The sequence below is a fragment of the Mustela erminea genome, chromosome 12 (assembly GCF_009829155.1).
Source record: "Mustela erminea isolate mMusErm1 chromosome 12, mMusErm1.Pri, whole genome shotgun sequence".
In the NCBI taxonomy this organism is placed as follows: domain Eukaryota; kingdom Metazoa; phylum Chordata; class Mammalia; order Carnivora; family Mustelidae; genus Mustela; species Mustela erminea.
In genome coordinates, this window is record NC_045625.1 from 54718669 (window position 1) to 54743462 (window position 24794).

A 24794-nucleotide genomic window follows, 5' to 3' on the forward strand; every position below is an offset into this window, starting at 1 on the left:
TGAAATGCTCGTCTCTGTGGGCTCAGCATTAATCCTGAATATGTATTTTCCAGTGTGAGTTATACTATGAGCTGGAAATTTTTATACTTTATCTCATTTATTGCAGTATACCCAATGATTAAGTTTCCTAGGAAACTAAGGTTCCTACACTGTTATTTAGGTTTCAATTTCAAGTTAGAGCTGTTGCCCTCTTTTCTTGACCCCAGGAAAGAAAGTGTCAGTAGTAGAGCTGTCTGTTTCCAGTGGAGTTGATGTTTTAAATAGTGTATTCTAAATCAGGATAAGGAATGTCAGAACTGTTCTCTGTTATTATACAAAGCTAATCACAGGCATTGATGGATGGTCTATGCATCTGCTCATACACATCACGGACCTCCTTTTGTCCCAGATGCATTTTCTGTTAAAGAGACAACAAGGGCAACTTGTTCCTTCTCAGACAAATCCTATTTCATCTTCCAAAAGTGAGGAAAATGGGTTGTAGACCTTTTTTCTCCATTGAAGGAATGACTGAGGTTTTTCTGCAAGGCAGAGGGTGGGTGTGACTAGGGAGAGGACATATAAATTGTTGGACAGCAAAGATGAGGTATGGTTAGCGATTTGGACATTGCCATTAGCGATTTGGACATTGCCATTGGGAATCTGTAGCTGGTACTTTAAAGAATCTGGATAAGTATTGTCAGAGAAAGAGGAGTCTGTTTGAGTTGAAGGAGTTGAGAAAGTTTATTTTGAATGAGGGAGAAGAGAATATTATAGTGAGGAGGGTATTTTGAAAGCATTTGAAAAACCCTTCCTCCATTTAACATTACGCTTTCTTTTATTCAGTTTTTCATCCATGATTTAATGTATTAGTAGTTCCCATTGGTTCACATACTGCATGAGTGTCATAGTTTATTTCTAATTGGTATGTGTGTATGCTGTCCCCAGTTAGGACTGTGAGCAATCAAAGGCAGGATTACATCTTCTGCTTTTTATGTTTTAATGTTTTTGCCCACCGAATTTCTCATGCAGAGTCAAGTAAGTTCCTTATTCTGTGGGTGAGAATCTGTAAGTGAATCTAAGATTATAGTGATCTGTGTTGAGAAGATCTTAAGTATTTTGGGATATGTCTGCCATCTTATTTAAAACACATTGTATGCCTTTTACCTTACTATGCTAGTATTACCTTTGAATAATTTTGAATAAATCCTAAAATGATTACTTTTTTTTTTCTTTTTGCCTATGAAGCTATTTTAAGTTAAATCAACAAGATTTTAATGGCCAATGGAATTGTGGTACCATCAAGTACTTTTTATGTAGTTTTAATGTTGTGATAAAACATAACCATTCCATTTTATTTCTTTTCTCCCCAGAGTTCTGTTTTAGTTGCTGTTTAAAATCATTATAGAGAAGAACACTGACCTTTGGGAAAAAAAAAAATGTTAGAAACTATAGGTAAGACCTATTCCTTCTTATTTTCTTTAAGAACCAGAATTTTTTCCATTAGGATCTTTAAAATGGTTTTTCTACATAGCAGGATTTTGTCTCGTAACTTGGTTTTTTGAAGTTTTTATCCATTAGCATTACAGCAGGGAAATGTGTTTTTATATTTGGATGATTTAATCTGAAGTGCTATAAAAACAAATCATTCGTAAGCAAAAGATAAGGACATATGAAATGTTCTACCAATGATGAGTTTTAATGAAATTTAATGTAAACCTTGTTCTGATTTATGGACCCACTTCTGGTTAATGGTGTTTGTAGATAGCACCAGAAAGCTTAACAGTATTTTTGATACTGAAAGAAACTCATTGGCTTCTATATTTTTGGCAGTTAAAATCCTTTTTTTTTTTTTTTAAGATTGTGTTTATTTATTTGACAGAGCTCAGAGATCACAAGTAGGTGGAGAGGCAGGCAGAGAGAGAAAGGAGGAAGCAGGCTCCCCGCTGAGCAGACAGCCCACTGTCTGCTGGGATCATGACCTGAGCAGAAGGCAGAGGCTTTAACCCACTGAGCCACCCAAGTGCCCCTGGCAGTTGAAATCCTACTGAGCTTTAAGTTGACCATTGAGCTATAACAATAACAATCGTTTAGGCTGACAAACTTCAGTGATGATTTAAGGCAGTTTAATTTCTATCATGAGATAATATAGGTTGAAATACCCAAATTCACATGTTACTCTTTCTTTCACTGCTCTTGAGTTTTAGAGAAGCTGGTTTGTAGAACTAGTTTCAGGCATATCTTGTACACGCATCCCTCTCCTGGTGTCCTAATGCCTCGTGTTTTCCTGGGAAATGTTGGGGTATGGCTATTGGGAGGTATCTGGATTTCACTTAGGTGCCTTGATGATAGCGGCTGGTGCCCCAATACCTGCATGCTTTGGGGAATAGAGGAGAATAGGTGGAAGGAAAAGGGGAAGGAGCTGCTTTTTTGATAGTGGGGATCATTACTCTGACTTTTGCTCCTGGTACTATGTGAGTGATGAAAGTACGTGGTACGTGTTACCTTTATCCCCCATTTTATACTAAAGCCACATGCCACAAAGACTACTACTAGTCCACAAAGCAAAGTTCCTCATAAGAAAGTGGACAGTGAAGGAGAAATAGAGAATTATTGATATTGTCACTTTCCAATCTTTATTTTGTAAGTTATTGCTGACATGCACACCTTCCAAGAATTAGCATGGAAATTAATACCAAATTTGTATACTGAGATTCAAATCTAGATACAAATAAGACACAGAATAAAATTCTCATGCCTTTATCATTATTTACTTTTAAAATTGTACTTATAATTGGGCATCTCAATAGGTCAGTCAGTTAAGTATCCAACTCCTGATTTCAGCTCAGGTTATGATCTCAGGTAATGAGATGGAGCCTTGCATTGGGCTCTGTGCTGGGCTTGGAGCCTGCTTAAGATTCTCCCTTTCCCTCTGACCCTCCCTAATCATGCTCTCTCTCTCAAAAAATACAAATAAATAAATAAATACTAATTACTAATGAGTAAATACCGTTTGTTTAAATTTGTGTATGCATGTGAACTCATGGTCAACATTAATTTATGCCTTAATTTCCCCATTTCTGCATCATCCCACATTTGGTTCTATCAGAAGTGTCTGTGGTGATAATTCCCACTCTTTGATTACTGTAATATGGCAAATGAAGAATAGATACCCTTGTTACCATGATGAATCTGTTAGAACATATATTTGAATGGTCTTCATTTCTTTAAAACAAATTTAGGTTCACTTGTGAAAAAGTGCGAGAGAGTTTTAAGGACAGGTTTTTAAATGTGATTTGTCATAGAAAATCACCATCTGGTGGAAACATGCCTGTAAGATGCTGGGATTATTAGGGATACACTTATTCAAATACTTACTTTTGTAACTTTAATGCCTGATATATAAGGTGGTCAATAAATATTTGAATTATTTTGGTTTGATACATATATGGATATCCTATTTAATTTTGGGGAAAGAGAGTATTTACAAGTGTTTTTGAAGGGTTATATATTGTTGTGATACATTTTCAAGTGAATTGTCAAGTATAGAATGTTCGTTCCTTAATATACGAAACTGTTGTGTTTTGGATGTTATGACTCATCAGTGACATCATCTACATCCGATTATTAGTGAGTAAGTTATAGTTTTAATTTTTCTTAAATGTAAATAAAGTTTTTGAAAAAGTGAAAGTGTCAGCATTTTCAAGTTCATGAAGTGTTTGGTTTTCAGTAGTTTATATGAAAGAGTTGACAGCTGGCGTTGGAATTCAAATATACCCCATCTGAACTGGAGCAAAAATGAGGTGCTTGTGGCATCCACTATAACCAGTTCTCTGCTTTCAGACAGACTCTCTAACCAGAAACTTCAAGGTGTTAGGGACATATTTCTAGGGACATTTTACAGTTCTGTTTTCTCTGAGTCAGTTTTATGCTCTCGAAAGGAATAGTTTTAGGATTTCTAGTAAGCGGGGTTTGGTGTGTATCTTTTGAATACTGTTAGTGACCAATGCTGCCCTTTGGTTTAGACAAAAACCGAGCCCTGCAGGCAGCAGAGCGCTTGCAAGCCAAGCTGCGAGAACGTGGAGATGGAGCCAATGAAGACAAATTGAACCTTCTCAAGTCAGTCTTGCAGAGCCCGCTCTTCAGTCAGATTCTGAACCTTCAGGCTTCTGTACAGCAGCTGAAAGACCAGGTAGGACACAATTCTCCCAAAGCCGTGTTCACAGCATGGCATAGATCTTGTGACAGTCTTGTGTTTTTCTGAAAGGCTAATTTTTGTATGTGTTAATGAACAGTTAATAAAGTCATTTAAATCTCCAAATGAGACATTCAGATTCACTGTGACTCCCCACCCCCAGTTATTTCTGTAATGGTTGTTGCTGTGTATTGTAGATGATATGACATTGTGTTGAAAGCTGTGTGGATGCTGAAGTATGAGTCCCTATAGGACAAGGGGATGATAAAAATAAGTTGAGGGTAGATGGCTGTGGACTTGGTTTCCATCCCACTGAGGCTCATTGTTCATGTGATCTTGTGCATTCGGATTCAGACATTCAGCACGCTTATAAGATTTCAGATAAGCCTGGATTTGCATGTGTAATCATGTGTGTGAGGAAGGGAAATCACCTCTATTTTGACAGTAAAAGAAATAATTACATTGTCATCAGTTGGAGAAATTGCAATTCTCACTTCTTAAAAGAGTGTAAGTAGCAATTGCTTCCAATGACAGCATCAGATGGTGATAAACATTAGAACCTCTAAATGTAACACTGTTTTTTTCCTTGTAAAAAAAATAAAGAGCCTTGAAATTTCCTAGCATTTATATTAAAATTGAAACATTACAATGACAGAACAAACACTCAAGTTAGATGTTCTTTGAACTTTCTTATTTTAATCACATTTCTCAGGTTTTTTAAAAAAAGTGTTTTTTGAAATTGTTATCCTTACAACTGGCGTTGTTATCCTTACAAGGCTTGAAGTCAGTCTCATTTATGCCTTCAGTCTAAGTTAGTTCTCATTCTAATGTTTTCAGCATTAATTTAATCTCTATGGATGACTTGCTAACAAATATTCTGCCTTAAAAGGTTAAAAATGAAATTTAAAGACTAGTTTTATAATTCAGTGGAAGAATAGCTCCAATTAAAAAAATGTGCCAAATGCAAAAAGAACAAATAGTAGCAATAGAGAGGGAATTTTTTAATGTCACATAAATTCTTAATCTAGATACTAAAAAAAAGATATGCAAAAAACAAAGAAGAATTTTTAAAAATATTTTTCTCTAGTGAATTATTAGTTAATGATTTTAAAAATTGTGATCATGAATTAAGAAAAGGGTGGTTTTTGTTATATGTAGTTGTGTTTGGGGTATTTTTTGTTGATTTTTTTGGAAGTTATTGAAAAGATTGGTTTTAGATACTCCTTTTCAGAATGAATTGGCAAGAGTTTGGAGAGATCAGTGTTCTGAGTAGAAGTGTAATTATGATGTGGAAGATTATCTGGTTTTTCAGAGAGAGTGAAGAAGTCGAACAGATGTCTTCTCCCCTTATTATATTATCTGAAAATATGATTAGAATGGGAGGAAAAGTTGAAACAAAAAGTACTACTGTGTTAGGAAATACGACTAAAGAGAGAACTAGAAGTATCTCTTCTAGCCCTGAAAGCAGGGGAGACCTAGGTTTATTGGTTGTTGACCTTGTTTTACCATTTCCAATTAGAAGTAGGGTATGGCTCTAAAACTTTGGGTCCCATGTGATTCAGCTGAAATCTCCTTGGAAACCCTTGAGCATAATGTTATCAAGCCAGGTAGTCTGCGACCATGTTCAGTATTGATGAGAGATGCTGATGTATTTCAAGACTCGGGACATTGTGAGGTTTGGGCATTCTGTAGGCATGTCTCAAATGTCTTTGGACTTTTGGCTTTTTGGTCACCTCTTCAAATGCTGGAAGGGACCAAGAAAACCAGCTGGCTCACACCCTGTGTATTACAAATACTTAATGAGTTTGAGTGATTTGGTTGTAATAAGGGCAAAGCCAGAACTGGAACGTGGTTTTCTTGCCTCCCAAGGCACAGTCTTTCCCCTTTTGTGATTCTGCAGCCTGTCTCACATCTTCTTTTCCTTTTTTTCCTGAGGGTAGAAACTTGGCTCCTAGAGGTCAGGAGTTCAATTCTGGTGGAAACCATCCATATCTCTCATAGTTTCTGTGACTCTTCACTTTAGTCTTCATTTTACTGACTCAATTTCCTTTGTTTGTCGAACCATCTTTTTCTTGTATGACTAGACTACCTTTCAAAATTTTGTATTATTTTCTGTTTTAAAGTTTAAACATAAATATTACAGACCTATAGTGTTAGGATTAGATTTTCTGTGTGGTTTACTACCTGTTAATTTGTTAATATTTGGGGATCCTGGGTGGCTCAGTGTGTTAATAAAGCCTCTGCCTTCGGCTCAGGTCATGATCTCAGGGTCCTGAGATCGAGCCCTACATTGGGCTCTCTGCTCAGCAGGGAGCCTGCTTACCTCTCTCTCTCTGCCTGCCTCTCTGCCTGCTTGTGATCTCTCTCTGTCAAATAAATAAATAAAATCTTTTAAAAGAATAATTTGTTAATATTTATAATTTAATATTTAATTAGTGAATCTAGGCATGAATTTTTTTTGTGCTTTTAAACCAGTAGTTATACCAGTCTAACCTGTGGCTAGCTTCTGTTTCTTATCTTTTACCTGAGTTATGTTTTCAGTTGTGTAATTTTATATGCACCATGGGTACAAGTTAGTGTCTCCATCTTTTTTAGTATTACCAAAAACTTTGACTCCTCCAACTTCATCATCATCCTTCTACATTTTAGAAGGTGAAAGGAGTGAATAATTGAAAAGCCTGAGGTAAATACAGCATATTGGAGGACGTGATCATATTGTTGCGTTAATGACAGATGCTGACATGCCATGTTGAATTAAGCTGACTATTTTTCCCCCTCAGATCCTTCTCATTATATCCTTTCAATAATGCGTAATTTTTCCAATTTGCTTCTTCAGTATTAAGACTGCCCTTAGAAATCAAACTGTTTCCCTTTGGCAAATTAAACATTTGACAGGTGTGTAACTGAGAGGGCAAAAAAGCCATGCCCTGAAGGGATGTGCTATTTAAATATTGTCAAAAATATTAACAGGTCTGAGAGCATAATTGATGCCTCTGTTTAATTCTGCCACATTGTGTATTGTTCTAACCGCCAGCTAAAAGGATGTGTGCTATTAAACCTGAATAATCTCTAATAGCTCCAGTTCCTTTCCTACTGCATGATTCCTGTTTAAGTGAAGAGGAGGAAAAAAAAGAACTGTGACTGTGTGTCAATGATCTGTCAGATGCAAATTCTCAAGTAGTGTCCTCACTGTCACCTAGTCATCACAGCTAATAACTGCAGGGCTCAATGCGTATTCATGACAGAAATCCAGCTATTGTGGGGGAAATAAACACGTTAGCAGTTTAATAATAGAAACTTGTCAGCCATGAGGATATTGGATTTGCATACTTATTCTGTGATGTTTCTCCAGTCCAGTAGAGGTGGATACGACTTTCCTGATTAATTAATTGCCTTGCCTTATGAATTGACCATAGACGTTAAATTAAATGTCTTTTTACCATGAGTAGGAAGACTGTGAATTAAAATTACTAATTTGGGTAGAAATTTAGGATTAATACTTAGAAATCGACATTGCAGAGATTCTTTTTTTAAAGCTATGGCGACTGAGACCAATTCTGAGATTGAGGAAATAATGTATATAATTCAGGTTACAAATGCTGCTGATAGTGGAAATGAACCTCAGGCCTCCACATATTCTGGAGGTTTCTCCATGTCTGTGATATCTGGCCTTTTTGGAGTATGCCATTTTATTATTTTGTGGCTGTTCTTGTTGTTTGATATTTCCATGCTCCTTGTTCGTTCACTCTTTTCTCAGAAAAGTGTTGGCGTATACGCATATTATCCAAATGCATAATGTATACAAATTGAAGCCAGATTTTTTTTCTAAGTTTTTCTTTGGAAATTTTGTGACATTTTTTGAAGTAATTGGAGAGATGTTGACAATGTAGAATCAGGTTGGAAATTATTGTTCAGTGTTGATTAGATTAAGTGGATCCTCCTTTTTAATTTTGAAATACAGTGTTCATGGTATAAAATTTTTGTCTTATACTTCTATGCTTTTAAGTTTTACCTGTTCACATTCCCAAAAGAATTTGGAACAACTTCTGATGGCAAAATGTATGAACTAATGGTAGAGCTACAAAGGTAGAGCTAAACGAAGACCAAATAAAAATATCAGAGAACTGGATGTTCCAAGGACCTTCGATTACTAAAGTTGAGTATTTTCATTTAATTTCCATTCCTCAGGAGCAAAGACAACAACAATTATATAAATATAAGTACCTATAAATATAAAGATAAATATACACACAAACTGACACAGAGAGAGAGAGAGAGAGAGACAGAGTGCACTGAGGGTTGTATATGGTCAGTGTGAGACATCATTCCGTGAGCCAAATTTTCCTTGGCAATGGGAGGGTCTTCTCATGGGTGCTTTTTTAGAAGACTTATAATCATTTATTAATAAAGTCAGTAAAAATACTATGAATAGGGACGCCTGGGTGGCTCAGTTGGTTGGACGACTGCCTTCGGCTCAGGTCATGATCCTGGAGTCCAGGGATCGAGTTCTGCATCAGGCTCCCAGCTCCACAGGGAGTCTGCTTCTCTCTCTGACCTTCTCCTTGCTCATGCTCTCTCTCACTGTCTCTCTCTCTCAAATAAATAAATAAAATCTTTAAAAAAAATACTATGAATAAAGAAATTCTCATTATTAGAGAAGGAAAGAGAACATACATTTGTTTTATGTAACTAAATAAGAAAGTGAGTGCTATAAGGAATTATGAACTTTGACTACAAGAAAACCTTACATTGGAGGGAACATAGAAGATGGGTCTTAAAAAATGAGTAGGACTTCTCTGCAGTGAATGGGAAAATTTATTTCAGGTCGAGGAAACAGTGTTTGCAGGTAGAGAGAAGTTGTTCTCAAGTGAAGGTGATTGGGGCAGATAGCAATGTGTGGAGACATTTTGACTGTTGTAACTTGGGGTAGTAGGGGCCATGCTACTGGCATGGAAATGAGTAGACATCAGGGATATTGCTAAATATCCTCAGTGCATCACCCAGCCTCCTAAGGCAAAGAATTATTGGGTTTATAATGCATATGGTGCTGAGCTTGAGAAACCCTCATACAGAGTCATCTACAGATCTGTGTTATCAGGGCAACAACCTGTGTGTGGGTTCTTGGCAAGAGAGGAAACGTGGGAACCAGATTATGAAGAATTTATTAAGGTAGAGGTTTTTTTTTTTTTTTCCAGGGGGGAAGTTATGTGTATGTTTTTCATCATTCCTCTTTTGCATTCAGCATTCTGTATCAAACTATTGTTTCAAGTTGAAAATTGAAAATTGTATCATCTTCTAACACTTCTATTAAATATAATATTTAACAATCATTTATTTTTTCTCCACATTTTAAAAATTATAGTAAAACTGCCTAAAACAATTAAGGTGAAGGTTTTACTGATATTTGGATAGATAAGACCTTTAATTATAATCATGAAATACATGAATTGTTCTTCAAAGAAATGCTTCTTCCATCTTTCTAAGAGTGAGGTATACTGAGAGTGCATACTAAGAATACAGCATCACATCCTAATTATAATTTTAGTAATGGCTTTTCTGCTAAAGTGTATTGTACACCATGTATGTTTTTCTGATGCTCTGTCTTAAAAGAGGAACAGCCTTCAGAGAGCCTGGAGAAATAAGTAGTCAATTGCATATTTCAATTACATTTTCACAGGGCACGCCTGGAGAGTTGCTGTTCTGTGGGTACTCATTTATAAAGCTGCTAAATCATGTTCATGACCAAACTGTTGAGGTTTGTTGCTTTTAAAGGGTGGCATCATCAACATTGGTAATTTTTTACAGTTATATTTTTTAGATTGGTGGAAAGATGAGAATTTTGATAACTGGGCATTTTGTTGCTCTGTTCTGACTATGGTAATCAGAAGGATATGGTTTTGTAGATTCGTAGTAGGGAGCATATATGCCTGTGTTTCCTCAGCTTAATTACTTATATAAATGGCAAAGAAATCACCCTTCTCTCTATGATTTCTAATTTGAGACTAAAATGGAGAAGATTCATCAGTAGCCATGCTGTCAGTAAAGGGGGAATAACTGCTGTCTCCCAAGAATGCCTGTGGGTTAAACTATGACTTGGTGGTGTGGGGGGAAGAAGTACAGAGAGAAAGAAAACATGCCTTGACCCCATTAACAGGAATTATCTAAAACGGGAATGGAATTTGTCCAAGTTGATGTTGCTTGTGAAAATGAAAAAATATTTTCTTACCCTCAAAATGGTTTTACTTTTATGATAGAGCATTGCAACTGCCTAACTAACAGGAAAGTATTTGTTTCTTGAGACTTTAACATACATTATCTAGGAGAAGTTAAAAGAGAAGGAGTGATTCTTATGTTTTTACATTTACCATAGAGTTTATTTACTGTAGGAATTTCAAATACTTTATTTTTGGTACAATAACAGCTTTTAAATGTTTGTTCCTTTAACCGAAAGTTTGTAAATATAGAGCCTTTGAGGGAGTAAAATTCTTGTTTTATCCTGGGCAAGAAGGCACTGTTCAAGCTTTTTATACAGTGCTGGATTAAAATGCGGCACCATCTTGCTATTGGGTATGCATGTGTGTCTAAAACAGCAAATGGTGCTAATTGTATGGTGTTTTTGTGACAGAGTTAAATGGTCTTTGGAGAAGAGGGAAGAATGTGAAATTTACTGGGTATAACCTAAATGAGGTTTTTAACCTGAGAATATAAGCACAATACAGGTTGATTTACATCTGAAGTTCTGTAACGAGAATAACCACCATCGCCTATAGGGAGATCTCATGTGCTGTGGATATTGTCTCATTTAGCTCGTCCATCACCTACATGAAGTGTGCATGATCCTCATTTCATCCAAGAAGAAATTGAGGCTGAGAGACATTGTGTAACGTAATCTGGACTGCACAGTTATTCATTGGTAGATTTAGAAGAATGTATGTCTGTCATACACTGTTTCTAAACCGTTAGTTCTCTGCTGTAAGGGAACAGAGAGGTTGGGAAACAGTTATTAGCATTCCTTATTATGCACTTAATGTTTAGTAAATTCAGAATCATTAAGATTTGCCATTTCTTTTAAATACTCCCTCAAATTTTAACTAGAGGACCTTTTCAATATAAACCAGAACTTCCATTCTGTTTTTTAACTAATTATGCTGGCTTTTACAGTAGATGTGAACTGAGTAGGATAATAGTGGAAGGAGAGACAGTGTGACAAAGTACCATCAGTCTTTATGTGCCTACTTCTGTATATTTAAACTTGTCTGTAGGGTTTGGTTTTATTTTTCTCTAAGCAGACTGTGAACTGTGAATCAGTTTTATTTGTCTCCTAGAAATGTGGGACTGATAGAAAAAACACTACAAACATTCTAACATGTTGTTCATCTAAGTTTCCAATTTCTCTCTCTTTTTTAAGGATTTTGTTTATTTGAGGCAGAGAGAGTGTGCATGCAAGTTGGCGGGGAAGGGCAGAGGGAAAGGGACAAGGAGACTCCCTGCTGAGTTCAGACCTGCCACCTTTCCCCCAAGCACTGCTCAGTCCCAGGACCCTGAGACCACGACTTAAGCCAAAGTCAGATGCTTAACCTACTGAACCACCCCAGTTGTCTCCTAGGTTTTCAGTTTCTAAATTTCTTTTTGTCTTGGCATTTAAGGTATATTGATTTACTTAATTTGAATACTTGCACCCCTTTGATGAAGAAAGTTTCAGCATACTTTGATTAACAATATTACTTTTGGTCAATCTACGTTCTGTAATTTTTTTTTCCTTGGAAGTTTTGCTAAGAAAGCACAGAAGTGTTGAGATTTAAATAAAGAAAAGACGTTCTGCAAGTACACATCCACACACATACCTAGACCCTGGGGTATATGTGGTGTTCCACATGCCATTTGTTTTTACCAAGCATAAAAAGGGGTTTTAGAATTAAGTGCATTTTATATCTGTTTGAAAACCATTCACTAATTTTGGGATAAAATCATATCATATTCATCTTTGACTACTTTGTACCTAATATGATATTTTACTTAAGTCCAATAAATGATTGCTTAATTAAGAGATATATAAGTATTCATGAAATTCAGAACTGTTGTGCATCAGTAATTACCTTTTCTTGCCAGAGAAATAATTTTTAGTATAAATAAATTAGCTAAATAACTGAAGTTACTTCGAAGACCTCATGTTTTTCCTGGTAACCATATTGGAAGGAGGCACCACTCATCATCATCGTCATGGTGATTACCATGCAGGAAATGCTTACTGTGTGCCAGGAGCTGTTGTAAGTCCCTGTTTCATCACTGCAACAGTACTCTAAAGTTGTAGCTAGTAGGAGATAGATGTACTGGATAATGTTATTTTCCTTGTTTTATGGATAGGGAAATGGAGGTACCGGGAGGTTATATGCTGGAGCTAGCGTTTAAATGTAGACTGGCTGACTTCAGACCCCAGGGCTCTATCATTTTTGTTTCACTGCCCTTGTAAACAGCTGAAAGATATCCTGGTGATTTGAGACCTTTGTTGTGCTGATCTCAGATGCTGGCACTGTGGTGTGATAGGATTTGGAGACAGACACAGCCCAGATGTGTATTGTGGCATTGATATTTATCAGTAGATGACTTTAAATAAGAGTTTATTTCTTAGAAGGAGTATGTGTGTGTGTGTGTGTGTGTGTGTGTGTGTGTATATATATATATACACACTTAACTGCACTGAACCTCTTTTTGCCCCTCCATTAGTTGTAATATGGGAATAATGTTCCCAAGTTGTAATACGGGAATAGCGTTCAGTAAGTATTGATTCTCTTCTTGGTGCTTCCTCCTCCTATTGAGATTTAATATTCTAAGGCAGCAGATCTCAAACATTTTGGTTTCAAGACTCCCATTACATTCTTAAAAATTACTAATGGCATCAAAGGGCTTTCATTTATGTGGTTTTGTACATTGATAATTTATCAGGTTAGAAATTAAAATTGAGAAATGTTTTAAATATTTATTAATTGACTTGAAAATAGCAGTAATCTGTTGCTTTAAAAATTAGAAGAGTGACATTGTTTTACCTTTGTTCACATCTTTTTAATGTTTTTTCATAGAAGACTGGATTCTCATATCTTCTGCATTTTATTTGTTTGGATTTGCAGTTTTAGTGGGTGTATATGGAGAACATGTCGTGCAGATATTTGACTGGCAAAGGGAGGAGGATAGCCTTTTCTGTGGATAATTTTCTTTGATAGTGCACCAGAACTATTGGTATTTTCTTTTCTTTTTTTAAAGATTTATTTATTTAAGAGAAAGAGCACATGTGTATAAGCAGGCAAGTGGGGGCAGGGATATAGGCAGAGAGAGAGAGAGAAGCTCAAGCACGGTCTCCACTGAACGTGGAGCCCAAATGGAGCTCCATGCAGGGCTCCATCCCATGACCCCGAGATCATGACTTGAGTCCATAACCAAGAGTCAGACTGAGCCATCCAGGCGCCCCTATTGGTGGTTTCTTAAAGTTTAGTTATATGGTGGAATCAGAAACCAAATCAGTGAACATTTTGTATTCTATTATAATAAAATCTGTCTTGTGCTTTCAGTATTTTTTTCAACCATGCATAATTTTATAATAAATTGGTCATTTGGAAAATTTTAAAAACAGGAAAATTATGTTTCACATTACATTATATAATATCAAAAATTTATACTTGCTAACCATTGCTTCTGGTATTATCAATAATCTTTAAATTATGAAAAGTTGTCAAACTCAGGCTGGCACATAACAAGTTTTCCAAAGTTCTAATTTTCTCTTGAAACCTCAAATTTTACTATTGGCAACAATTACCATCAGTTGTTTTCCTTGAAATGAAAGACTGTTTATTTTTGAGAAATTGTCTGCCGTATACCAAGTTTGTACCTTATTTTTAACTTTCATTTGTTTTTTCAAGTAATGTGGTGCTCATGAGACAAATAGCTAGTTCAGCTTGCAACTCAAAAAATAATGCTTTTCCTCTAGATGAGAGTTGTTATTTTTTTCTTTTTTAAAAGATTCTATTTATTTATTTGTCAGAGAGAGAGGGCACAAGCAGTGGGAGCTGTAGGCAGAGAGAGAGGGAGAAGCAAGCCCCGCACTGAGCAAGGAGCCAGGCACAGGGCTCGATCCCAGGACCCCAAGACCATGAGCAGAGCAGAAGGCAGGCACACTTAACTAACTGAGTCACCCAGGCATCCCAGACAGAATTGTATTTTTTATACAGCAGAACTGTGTTATGTTCACTTTTTTTTTTTTAAAGATTTTATTTATTTATTTGACAGAGAGAGATCACAAGTAGGCAGAGAGGGAGAGAGGAGGAAGCAGGCTCCCTGCTGAGCAGAGAGCCCGATGCGGAACTCGATTCCAGGACCCTGAGATCATGACCTGAGCCGAAGGCAGCGGCTTAACCCACTGAGCCACCCAGGCGCCCCTGTTATGTTCACTTTTCATTTTGAATCACAGAATATTAAAAAGATTTATACATAAGAGTCAAGATTGAATAAAACTAATTTTAACTACTTCATCAAGAACTTTTATTTTTTTAAGATTTTATTTATTTTAGAGAGAGAGAGAGCACAAACAGACAGCACAAGCAAGAGAGCACAAGGCAGGGGGAGGGTTAGGGCCAAGGAGGAGGGGGATGGGGGGGACTGAGTGGGGAGAGGCAGAAGGGCAAGCAGATTCCCCGTTGAGCAGTGACACCCCGCCCCCCAATGCGGGACTTGATCCTAGGACCCCGGGGGATCATGATCTGAGCCACAGGCAGCTGCTTAACCGAGACACCCATGCACCCACTCCATCAAGAACTTTTTAAAGTGACTTAAGCAAAGGACTATTGCTTTTGATGAGAAGAGCTGATAAATGTCGCACCTTTTTTTCAGTCTATCACAGACACCTCTCCCCTGATAACAATAAAAGGAAAGTACTATCAAAAAAAATCAAACAAGTATGAAAAAGAAACCATTGCTTTTGAAATTAGTGGACTTTACTTGGAATTTCAGGAACTCAGGAGATAGGTTAAAGAATCCTGTAATATCTTACTTCATTGTAGAACTTTTTTTTTTTAATGGTATACTTAAAATTTATTTTATGACAATAATGACAAAAGTTTAAAACTGTGGTTGTTTTAACTTCAGGTTATTTTGCAGTCTTTACTCAAGTATTCATATGCATTTTAGGAAATTGGGGGGGATTTGAATATTTTCAACTATGAGAATTCCTATAGATTTTAGTGAAATTTAGACCTTTAAAAATTAGTTTATGAAATACAAATGGAATACTCTGCATTATGCTGACTGATCCTGACATTTTTGTGCATTGTGTATTGATTGTAATTATGATGTAATTTTAAGAATAAACAAAATTTTCATAGATGCAACTCTGAATGAAGACTAGAATATTCTAAAATAGCATAACCTGCCATGTGGCCTTTCATTTAACTTGATGACATCACTTATGTTGTATAGACTTCGCAGTTTTGCACTTGATCTTGTCATTTAATAGTCTATAACAATAGACCTTGCTTTAGTTAGATTATTGACATAGAGCATTTATATATGCCTCTCTAAATATCAAAAGGGAGAAGGCAAGAAGAGTCTTGGGTACTCTTTTTTTTTTAATGGAAATCTTTTCTATTTTTAAGATTTTATTTATTTATTTGACAGGAGAGAGATCACAAGTAGGCAGAGAGGCAGGCAGAGAGAATGGGAGAAGTAGACTTTCTGCTGAGCAGGGAGCCCCACACTGGGCTTCTCATCCCAGGATCCTGGGATCATGACCTGAGCTGAAGGCAGAGGCTTAAGCCACTGAGCCACCCAGGCACCCCGAGTCTTGGATACTATTTAATTCATTTTTTTCTTTGCCTTTCATCTTGAGTTTCTTGGTTGATGATTTATCCTTTTTATTTAGCACATGGGGATTTTATGTGCCACTGAAACTCTACAGAGGCAGATGCAGAAAATTTACATTCTGATTACTCAGAATGACTGCTTAAATATTTTTGGGTTAAGGAATTATTTTCTAAATTCTTACATTTTAAATTTATCAGCCAGCAATATTCAATGGCTACTTTAAGAATATCTACAAATTTTCGTCCACTATCTGCTTTGCTATTTAACAATTCATAGCTATTAAAAGAAAAGTATTCTATCTTAGTAGGTGTGTGAACTATGCCAGGAGGAGCAATTTTATAGAATCCCTAGCATATCAGTGATTATGTAAAACATTTTATCTTAAAGAGTCCCATCCCCTAGAGCCCAATGTCTTAGACAATGGAAGTGCTCAGTAAGTATCTGAATGAATGAAATGAAATTCACAGAGAAAATGTGAAATTATTCTTATTCCATCAGAAAATGCCCCTCTTCCCACCACCTTATAATTTGCTGCTTCATTTTGTATCGTGTTTAGTTCAGGAGCTGTGGAGGTACTTTATGTCCAAAATAGTCTCGTCACATTAAGCTAATCCCCTTTGAACATGCAACTCAATTTCTTTAATTAGCTTTAAAAATAAGGATCATTAAATCAGAGTGCCACCATCAATTACTGTGCAAGGGTTTGCCTGTTCAATAATGCATCAGAGTTGTGCTCTAATCAGTATTTCACTGAAAGATTTATGGAAAAGGAGGCCTCCCTTGCTTCCAAACTTGAAATACAGTTCTATTATGTCTAAAATTTTTTTCCTGTGATTGCTACCATTTTAGATGCTGTATTTCATTGGATACTCTTGGTATCCTATCCATTTTTGCATTTCATATTTGGGACCAGTTCCAGAGAGTGTTTTACGCATTTTTGTAAATTCACAAGAAAATAGGCACTTTTCTTGTTCTGCAAGAAGAAAAGACAAGGTGCAGATTAAAAAAAAAAAACAAAAAAAAAAACAGTCTGCATTTCTATGAGGTGCACCTGTTACGGCAAATTCCCCGGAGAGTGCTTTAATTTTTGTTTCTCATTATGTTAAGGAGTAACAAACAAACAAAAATGGGGAAATTGAACTAGCAATATATGCTTATAAATTTATTTAAAGTCTACCAAAACTAAGATTGTAAAAGCAGTGGTCATTTTTCTTGCCTAATGCAAGATAATATGTATTTTAGCTTTGAAATGATAGAAATATCCATCAAATTATATAAGCATTTGGGTTACTTTGTTCTCATTGCTATTCTGTGGGTTTAGAATAGTTGAAACAACAGGACCAGTAAACAGGTTTTGATAAGGTATATAAAAGTGCTGTAGGAAATTCAGTTCGATCCTAAGCAATCATTTTTCTAGACAGTTATATAAGTACTTCTGGGAAGATTGATGTTATCCATTAACATAGAGCTAATAATATTAACTTCCTTTTCAGCTAACAATCCAGAAGGGATATATGAAACACAAGAAGTCAGTATTTCAATATTTTTATTGTTAGTTAAGTTAGTTAAGTGAATCTGCATGTTTGAAGATGTTATATTTAGTTAAACTTAGGTATATAATCATATTTATATGATCAAAATATTTAAGACATTGAGCTTTTCAAGTATTTTTGGAACAAAATTAATTTTGTATAATTATTGAAAAAAATTTTAATTTGGAATCTCATACAAATATATCAACCTTGTATCAGGGTGGGTCAACATACTTCAGTATAAAAGTATTAGATGACATAATGATTATTTTTTTAATTCTAATTTGGTGTGCAATTAAATGATTACAAGTTATAAAAACTCATAATCTTTGAGAAGAAAAATCTACGTGTGCTAATGAGGTTAAAACGCACTTGCTGAGGATTCATTTTGACTTGAGCACTTGTTGAAGGATTTATTCTGTAGATGGGAATTAGCCAGTTGAATCCATACCAAGCCAACAGAGAGTCATACGTCACACTAATAGACTTGGCTTCATCTTCAGATACCCAGTTTCTATATTCTCTTTCACTTAAGGTGAATGCCTGGTAATTGAACTTTAAAATCTGAGTTTCTGTCAGAAGATTTAGCTTGATAATATGGAGGCTGTTCAAAGCACCTTCTTTCTTTCAGAGAAGTGTACATTTTATCAGTCATCGGAGTGCCAGGTTCTGTGCTCTGATTTTATCACTTACCTTACAAACTTAAAAAGAGAGAGAGAGAGAGAGAGAGAGAATTAACATACAGTAAAGGGCAAAATTACGTAGTTCAAGGATTTTTTTTTAATAAATCAAATGTACACATACAACTCTTCACCTAAATCAAAGTACAGAAAATTATTAACACTCCACAATACTCTGTATCCTCTTAGTTGGTCCTCATCCTCTTCCCAAAGAATCACTTTTTTTTCCTAGCCTATGTGAGGTAAAATTGTCATATAACTGTGTTTGTTTAAAATACACAAAGTGATATTTGATACACACATAGATAGTGAAATTATTACCACAGTGAGGTTAGTTAACATATCTGTCACCTCTGTAATAATGTTTTTTTGTGTATGTGGTTTAAATGTTTAAGATCTACTCACTTAGCTTTCAAATATACCATTGAGTACTGTTAACTATAGTGACCACACTGCACATTAAATCCCCAGAATGTTCTTGTAACTGGAAGTTTGTACCCTTTGATCAACACCTCCCCACATCCTCTAGCTCCTGGCAACCACCAGTCTACTCTCTGTTATGTGAGATTGGCTTTTTTAGATTCCTTGTAGAAGTCAGGTTCATATACTGTTTTGACTGTTACCCATAAGTATTTGAATTTTATATAAATGCAGCCTGAGTACACAGGCTTTGTTCCTGGCTTTGTCTTCACTTTGTGTCTGTGATTTTCCTTCGTGTTATTATATGTAGCTGTAGTCTCTTTCCATTCTTCATTGTAGGAATGTACTAGACTATATCTGTACTTTGTGGATAGTAAGTTTTTACTAGTTTTTGGCTATTATAAACAGAAATGCCATAAATGTTCTAGTACATGTCCTTTGGTGTTCATTAAATATGGATTTCTCTTGGATGTTTACTTACGAGTGAAATTTCTGGGTCTTAAGGTATGTATTCAGCATTTCTAGATTCTTCCAGTTGATTTCCAAGGAGTTGTGGGTCTGTGTCTCACTACAATGTAAGAAAATTTTCATGGCTCCACATCAGTGCTTACACTTGCTACTGTCAGTTTTGAATTCCTCTTTTTCTAATTGTAGGCATTCTGAGGGGTATGTTGTAGTATCATATGATGACTAATGATACTTTTCATATGCTTTTGATCATTTGGATATCCTCCTTTGGGGAGTTCCTGTTTTAAGTCTTTTGCCAATTTTTCTACTGGTTTGTCAGTCTTTACAGAGTTATAACAGGTTTTTTTTAATATTTTTCTGAATACAACTTTGTTGGACATTTATATTGCAACTGTCTTTTTTTTTTTTTTTTTTTTTTTTTTGCTTTGTATCTTGCTTTTTGAGTCTCTTAGTTATATGTTTTGATGACCAGAGGTTTTTTTTTTTAATTTTAATAAAGTCTAATTTGTATAACCTTTCCTCTATGTGCATTGCCTTATTTGTCCTACTTAAGAAATCATTGGTTATGCCAAGGATATAGAGATTTTCTCTCAGAAGCTTGTTTTAGCTTCTAAATTTAGGCTGTGTATGAGGTAAAGTATGTATGTTAATTTTCCATTTGACCATCCATTTGAACCAGAACCATTTATTGAAAAGATCATTCTTTTCTCCCTTACACTGGCACACTAAATCATGTGGCCATATATATATGACTCTGTTTCTAAACTTTAGGTTGTATTCAGCTTTTTAAAATAATTTTATCATTTTATTTTATTTTTTTAAAAAAGATTTTATTTATTTATTTTACAGACAGAGATGACAAGTAGGCAGAGAGGCAGGCAGAGAGAGAGGAGGAAGCAGGCTCTCTACTGAGCAGGAGCTCCATCTCAGAACCCTGAGATCATGACCTGAGCCAAAGGCAGAGGCTTAACCCACTGAGCCGCCCAGGTGCCCCAATTTTATCATTTTAAATGCAATCTTTTTTTAAGTTTTAGTTTCTGTCCACCCCCCCCCCCAAGAAATAGAGCTGCTTTTTTAAATATTGACTCTATCAACTTTATTTAGAATGTTGTTCAGATCTTTCATATCCTTGATTTCTCCTCCCCCTATTCTATCAGTCACTGAAAGGAATAAGTTATAATCTCTACTTTTGATTGTGAATTTGTCTGTTTCTCATTTGGATCTGAGTCCTTTGGCCCTACAAATTTTGAGATTATATTTTTGTTTTTATTTTTTTAAGATTTTATTTATTTATTTGACAGAAGGAGAGCACAAGCAGGGGGAGCAACAGAGGGAGGAGAAGCAGGCTCCCCATTGAGCAGGGAGCCCTGTTTTGGGCTGGGATCCCAGGATCCTGGGATCATGGCCTGAGCGGAAGGCAGACGTTTAAAGGGGGAACAAGCCCAGGTACCCCTGAGGTTATATTTTTAGATGACTTAGACTGTCTTGTCTTTCCCTGAATTGAGCCTTTATCTATATGAATTGTCCCTCTTTATCTCCAGTAATGCTTCTTGACTTAAAGTCTGTTCATCTGATACTAGGGCAGGTATACCATTCATCTTCTGTTTAATGTATATGTGGTGGCTCTTTCTCCTTTCATCTTTATCTTTTCTGTTATTAACTTTTATCTTCAGTGAATAGCATCTATGTGTTTTTTTGTGTCATACAATCTTAAAATTATTGTTATTTAATTATTAATAAACTTTAATTGACCGTTTTTTCTTTTTGTCTTATTTATTTTTTTGGTATTAGTTCACTTTATATTTCATCTTCTTCTGTTAACACGCTACTGATACTTAATTTTATTATTCTTTTAGAGGTTACCCTAAAGATTATAGTAAGTATCCTTGGCCTATTTGAGTCAACTTTTAAGAAAAACCTTATTTTGTGATGATTATACGTTCTCAATAATTTTTCAATATTGTATAGAGCGGTCCTCTATGTACTTCAGCAGGTTATCTCCAGTGGTAACGTCTTGGTAACTAAAATAAAGTATCAGAAGCACAGAAACTGATAATGGTTTAATGTCCGTCATTTTTTTTTTCAGTCTGTGACATTCTTTCTCTTGCATAGATTTGTGTAATCACCATCACAGTCTAGATACTATTCCATCACCACAATGATCTCTCTGTGCTACTCATTAATTGTTATACCCTGTTCCCTCCCTGCCACCATCCCTGTCCCCTGGCAACTTTGCTGTCTTTATAATTAAACCACTTCAAGAATTTTATAAACATAGTCATAACGTATGGGACTTTTGAAATTATCCTCTTTGTACCCACCTCTTGAGGGACCCTTTGTTTCTTTCCAGTTTTTCACTCTTGTAGATAAAGCTGCTGCATGGTTTTGCATGTGCATAATTTTAATTTCTGTATAATAAATTCCTAAGAGTGTAATTGCCATGTTGTAGGATAGATGCATATTTAGTTTTTTTAGACCCTGCCAAACTCTTTGTCAGAGGGATTCTACCATTTTACATTCCTACCAGCACTGCGCAAGCAGGCCATTTTCTCCACATTCTCACCAGCATTTGGTGCATGTCATTATTTTTTTATTTAATCATTCTGATAGGTATATAGTGATATTCTTTGTGCTTTTAATTTGCATTTCTCTAATGGATAATGATGTTGAACATCTTCTGTGTTCTTATTTGCCATCTGCATATCCTCTTTGGTGAAATGTCTTTGTTCCTTTTCTAATTGAATCTTCTTTAGCATGGAGATTTGAGTTTTTTTCCTTTAGGCCAGACATCAGTCTTTTGTCAGATATATAACCCTTAACTTATTATATTACTTTAATTAGAACTTTTGCTTCTTCTTGGGAAATTAAAGAAACTTAGTACAGTTCAACCTCCTGTACCCTACTTGTGTCTTCTGTGTAATTATTCTGTACGTATCTATATTTCATTTCATTCCTACCTATATTTAAAATTCCATCCCTTTAAAAAAAGAAAAAAAAAAGATTTATTTATTTATTTTAGAGAGAGTTCAAGAATGAATGGGGGGAGGGCATAAGGAGAGAGAGAATCTGAAGCAGGCTCCCTACTGAGTGCAGAGCCTGATGCAGGGCTCCATATCATGACACCAAGATCACAAACTCAGCTGGAACGGAATCAGAGGCTTTTAATAGACGGGGCCACTCAGGTGTGCCCCTGTTTACTTAAATCTTTAAACCCTTTTTTGTGTTCTCCAGTCTTTTTTCTGCATTAGGGAAATTTCTTGAGGGATCTTTTGTGTTTCTGAGAATTTACTTGTGTATTTCTTTTGTAGAATTCTGAAGCAGTACTGTCTGTGTGTGTGTGTAGGGAAGGTATTCTGAAAATGCTAAGTTGATTTTTTTTTTTCATTTTTAGTTTTTTAAATTCTATTGTCTTTTGTTTTTCATTGATTAACTTGGAAGTTTAGTTGTCAGTTTTATTCTTCTTTGAAGATAAGGTGCCTTTTTGTTCTGGTGGCTTTAGATCTTTCCTCTGTCTTGGCCTTCAGCAGTTTTACTATGATGTGCTGTGGTAGTCAGCCTCTGGGATGGAGGTAATCCCTGCCTTCTGGTGTTCACGCTCTTGTGTGTTCTCTTCTCTTTGAGTGTGGGGTCGCTTTATTGATTGGCTTCTGATGACTAGAATATGGTAGAAGTGATTCTTTCTTCCTGATACCTTTAAAGATTTTTTCACAGCACTCTCTATAAATTTTCTGATTGATCTCAATGGAAGGGTTAACTCTGATGTAGCTCTTCCCACAGGGTCAGCTTAATTGTGTACAGAGAACCAAAGACAATTTTTTTGTTTTCTTGGGATGGTGTTACAGAAGCAGCTCTCTTAGCACACCTCCAAATAAGTGACTTGCTAGGCGGAAAGATACTGTTCTTCAAGGTGTATGTATGGCTGATGCTTAGAGTGCAAAACACTTATTTTCAGACATTTTCTTGTGTGTACTTTTGCAGCTGTCCCCAGATAAATGTGCATTCATCAGAGTCATTTTTAGAGCTGTTTTGCCCATCATAATTATTTTTATAGTTATTTGACTTTGTTATATAATATAAAAATTTATGGCAAAGGATTTTTTTCCATGAAAACTTACTTAAATTCTTTTGAAAGACTATGTAAATGAATTGATAAAACAGTTATTAGTAAATTGGTTGTGTGTAGTCAAACTGTAACACACTGAAGAAAGATCTCATAAAAATCCGGGTTTCTTAGATTATTTCTCAAGTGTCCACATTCTTCATCTTGAGGAGACTGAGATGGAAAGTAATGCCATATTAAATGAGTGCAGTTCATGTAAAAAAGAAGTGGGGAGCTCTCATGCATCAAGATATTTGTGAATGAATGCACCCATGCTTTAAGTTAAAATAAAGTACTTAGGTTATGTATCTGTCCTGTGTTATGAGTTCTACCCTATCTGGCCTTTTGAAATAACAACCAATTTCTGTTTTGACTGCATTCTATTTTTTTTTTTAAATTAAAGATTTTGTTTATCTATTTATTTATTTAAGAGAGGGAGAGAGAGAGAGAACACAAGTGAGCAGAGAGGTGGAGGGACAAGCAGACTCCCTGTTGAGTGGGGATCCTTAAGGGGGGAGGATCCCAGGACCCTGGGATCATGACCTGAGTGGAAGTCAGACACTTAAACAACTGAGCCTCCCAGGACCCCTCTGACTGCGTCTTAAAAGAAGGCTTGATCTATACTTCTAAATGTGAAGGGTGTTTCATCCTGCCTTTTTACAAAGAATTTTGACTTTTTAGTTGAGTAATTTACATAATCTTCATTTTATTATGTTTTATGTATTAGCACTAATTTAGATCCATAAATTAAGTTAATGTGTTTATTTACTAAAACCATAAAAAGTCTTTTAAGATTGAAATATTCAGCCAGAACTTAAACAGAGAACAGATAATTATTTAGTGACTCTTGCTCCATTTACTAGCAACTTCCATAAATCATACAGATTGTTTATCTGTATATAAAAATCACCAGATAGTTGTGTTTTCTTCTGTTTATTTTATATTTATAAACCAAGATGGGAGTCAAGATTTTTTAATTAAACATTTATGCTGTGTCTGCTATGAACAGGTCTATCAAGACAAATAAGATCCATTCCTGTTTCTCAAGGAGATTATAGCTTGGATAGCCATTTTATTAAATAGTTACGGCAGAGTCAAAGGTGCCTTTGTGCTTTTCTCTGAGTGTAAATCTGCACATTTAAAAAACAACCCTTTTGTATGATGATATAATTAAATTGTAGTTTTTAAATACGTGATCTCTTTAACCTCTACTCTTACATTTACATAGACCTCAGGGGCCATGAAGAGACAGGAGGAGTCATTGACATTGGTAAAAGCCTTAACAAATTTGGAAAAGACCATTGATATTCAGTACTTTCCTATGATTCTCATAGTACTGTACTTGTTCTGGTCCTGTAACTTTACTTTTGAGTTCTTTCACACCTAGTCTTCCATAAAATCAGAGCTTCTGTTTCACCAGTTAACTTCATATAGATAAACTCTCTATTCTTGGAATGTGATTTGTTCATTCTGGCTTACCGTAGCAGAAGTCCAAATATTTTTCTCCTATGGAAACATACTATAGGCATGAGGTCTTGGTGTGTGGGATCCTCAGCCTGTCACATATTTCATTATGC

The 24794-nt window shown here is 35.6% G+C and overlaps 1 protein-coding gene across 6 annotated transcripts in view; it reads left to right on the forward strand.

Moving 5' to 3' along the window:
• The window catches only part of MPDZ (multiple PDZ domain crumbs cell polarity complex component), a 160073-nt gene that overhangs the window by 24148 nt on the left and 111131 nt on the right, over window positions 1-24794 (forward strand). For all 6 annotated transcript variants that reach the window (XM_032306254.1, XM_032306257.1, XM_032306259.1 and 3 more), the window contains 2 exons: window positions 1350-1431; window positions 4002-4168. In XM_032306254.1, coding sequence (XP_032162145.1) covers window positions 1416-1431; window positions 4002-4168 — 183 coding nt within the window. In that variant the 5' untranslated portion in view covers window positions 1350-1415. The remainder of the gene's footprint in view (window positions 1-1349; window positions 1432-4001; window positions 4169-24794) is intronic.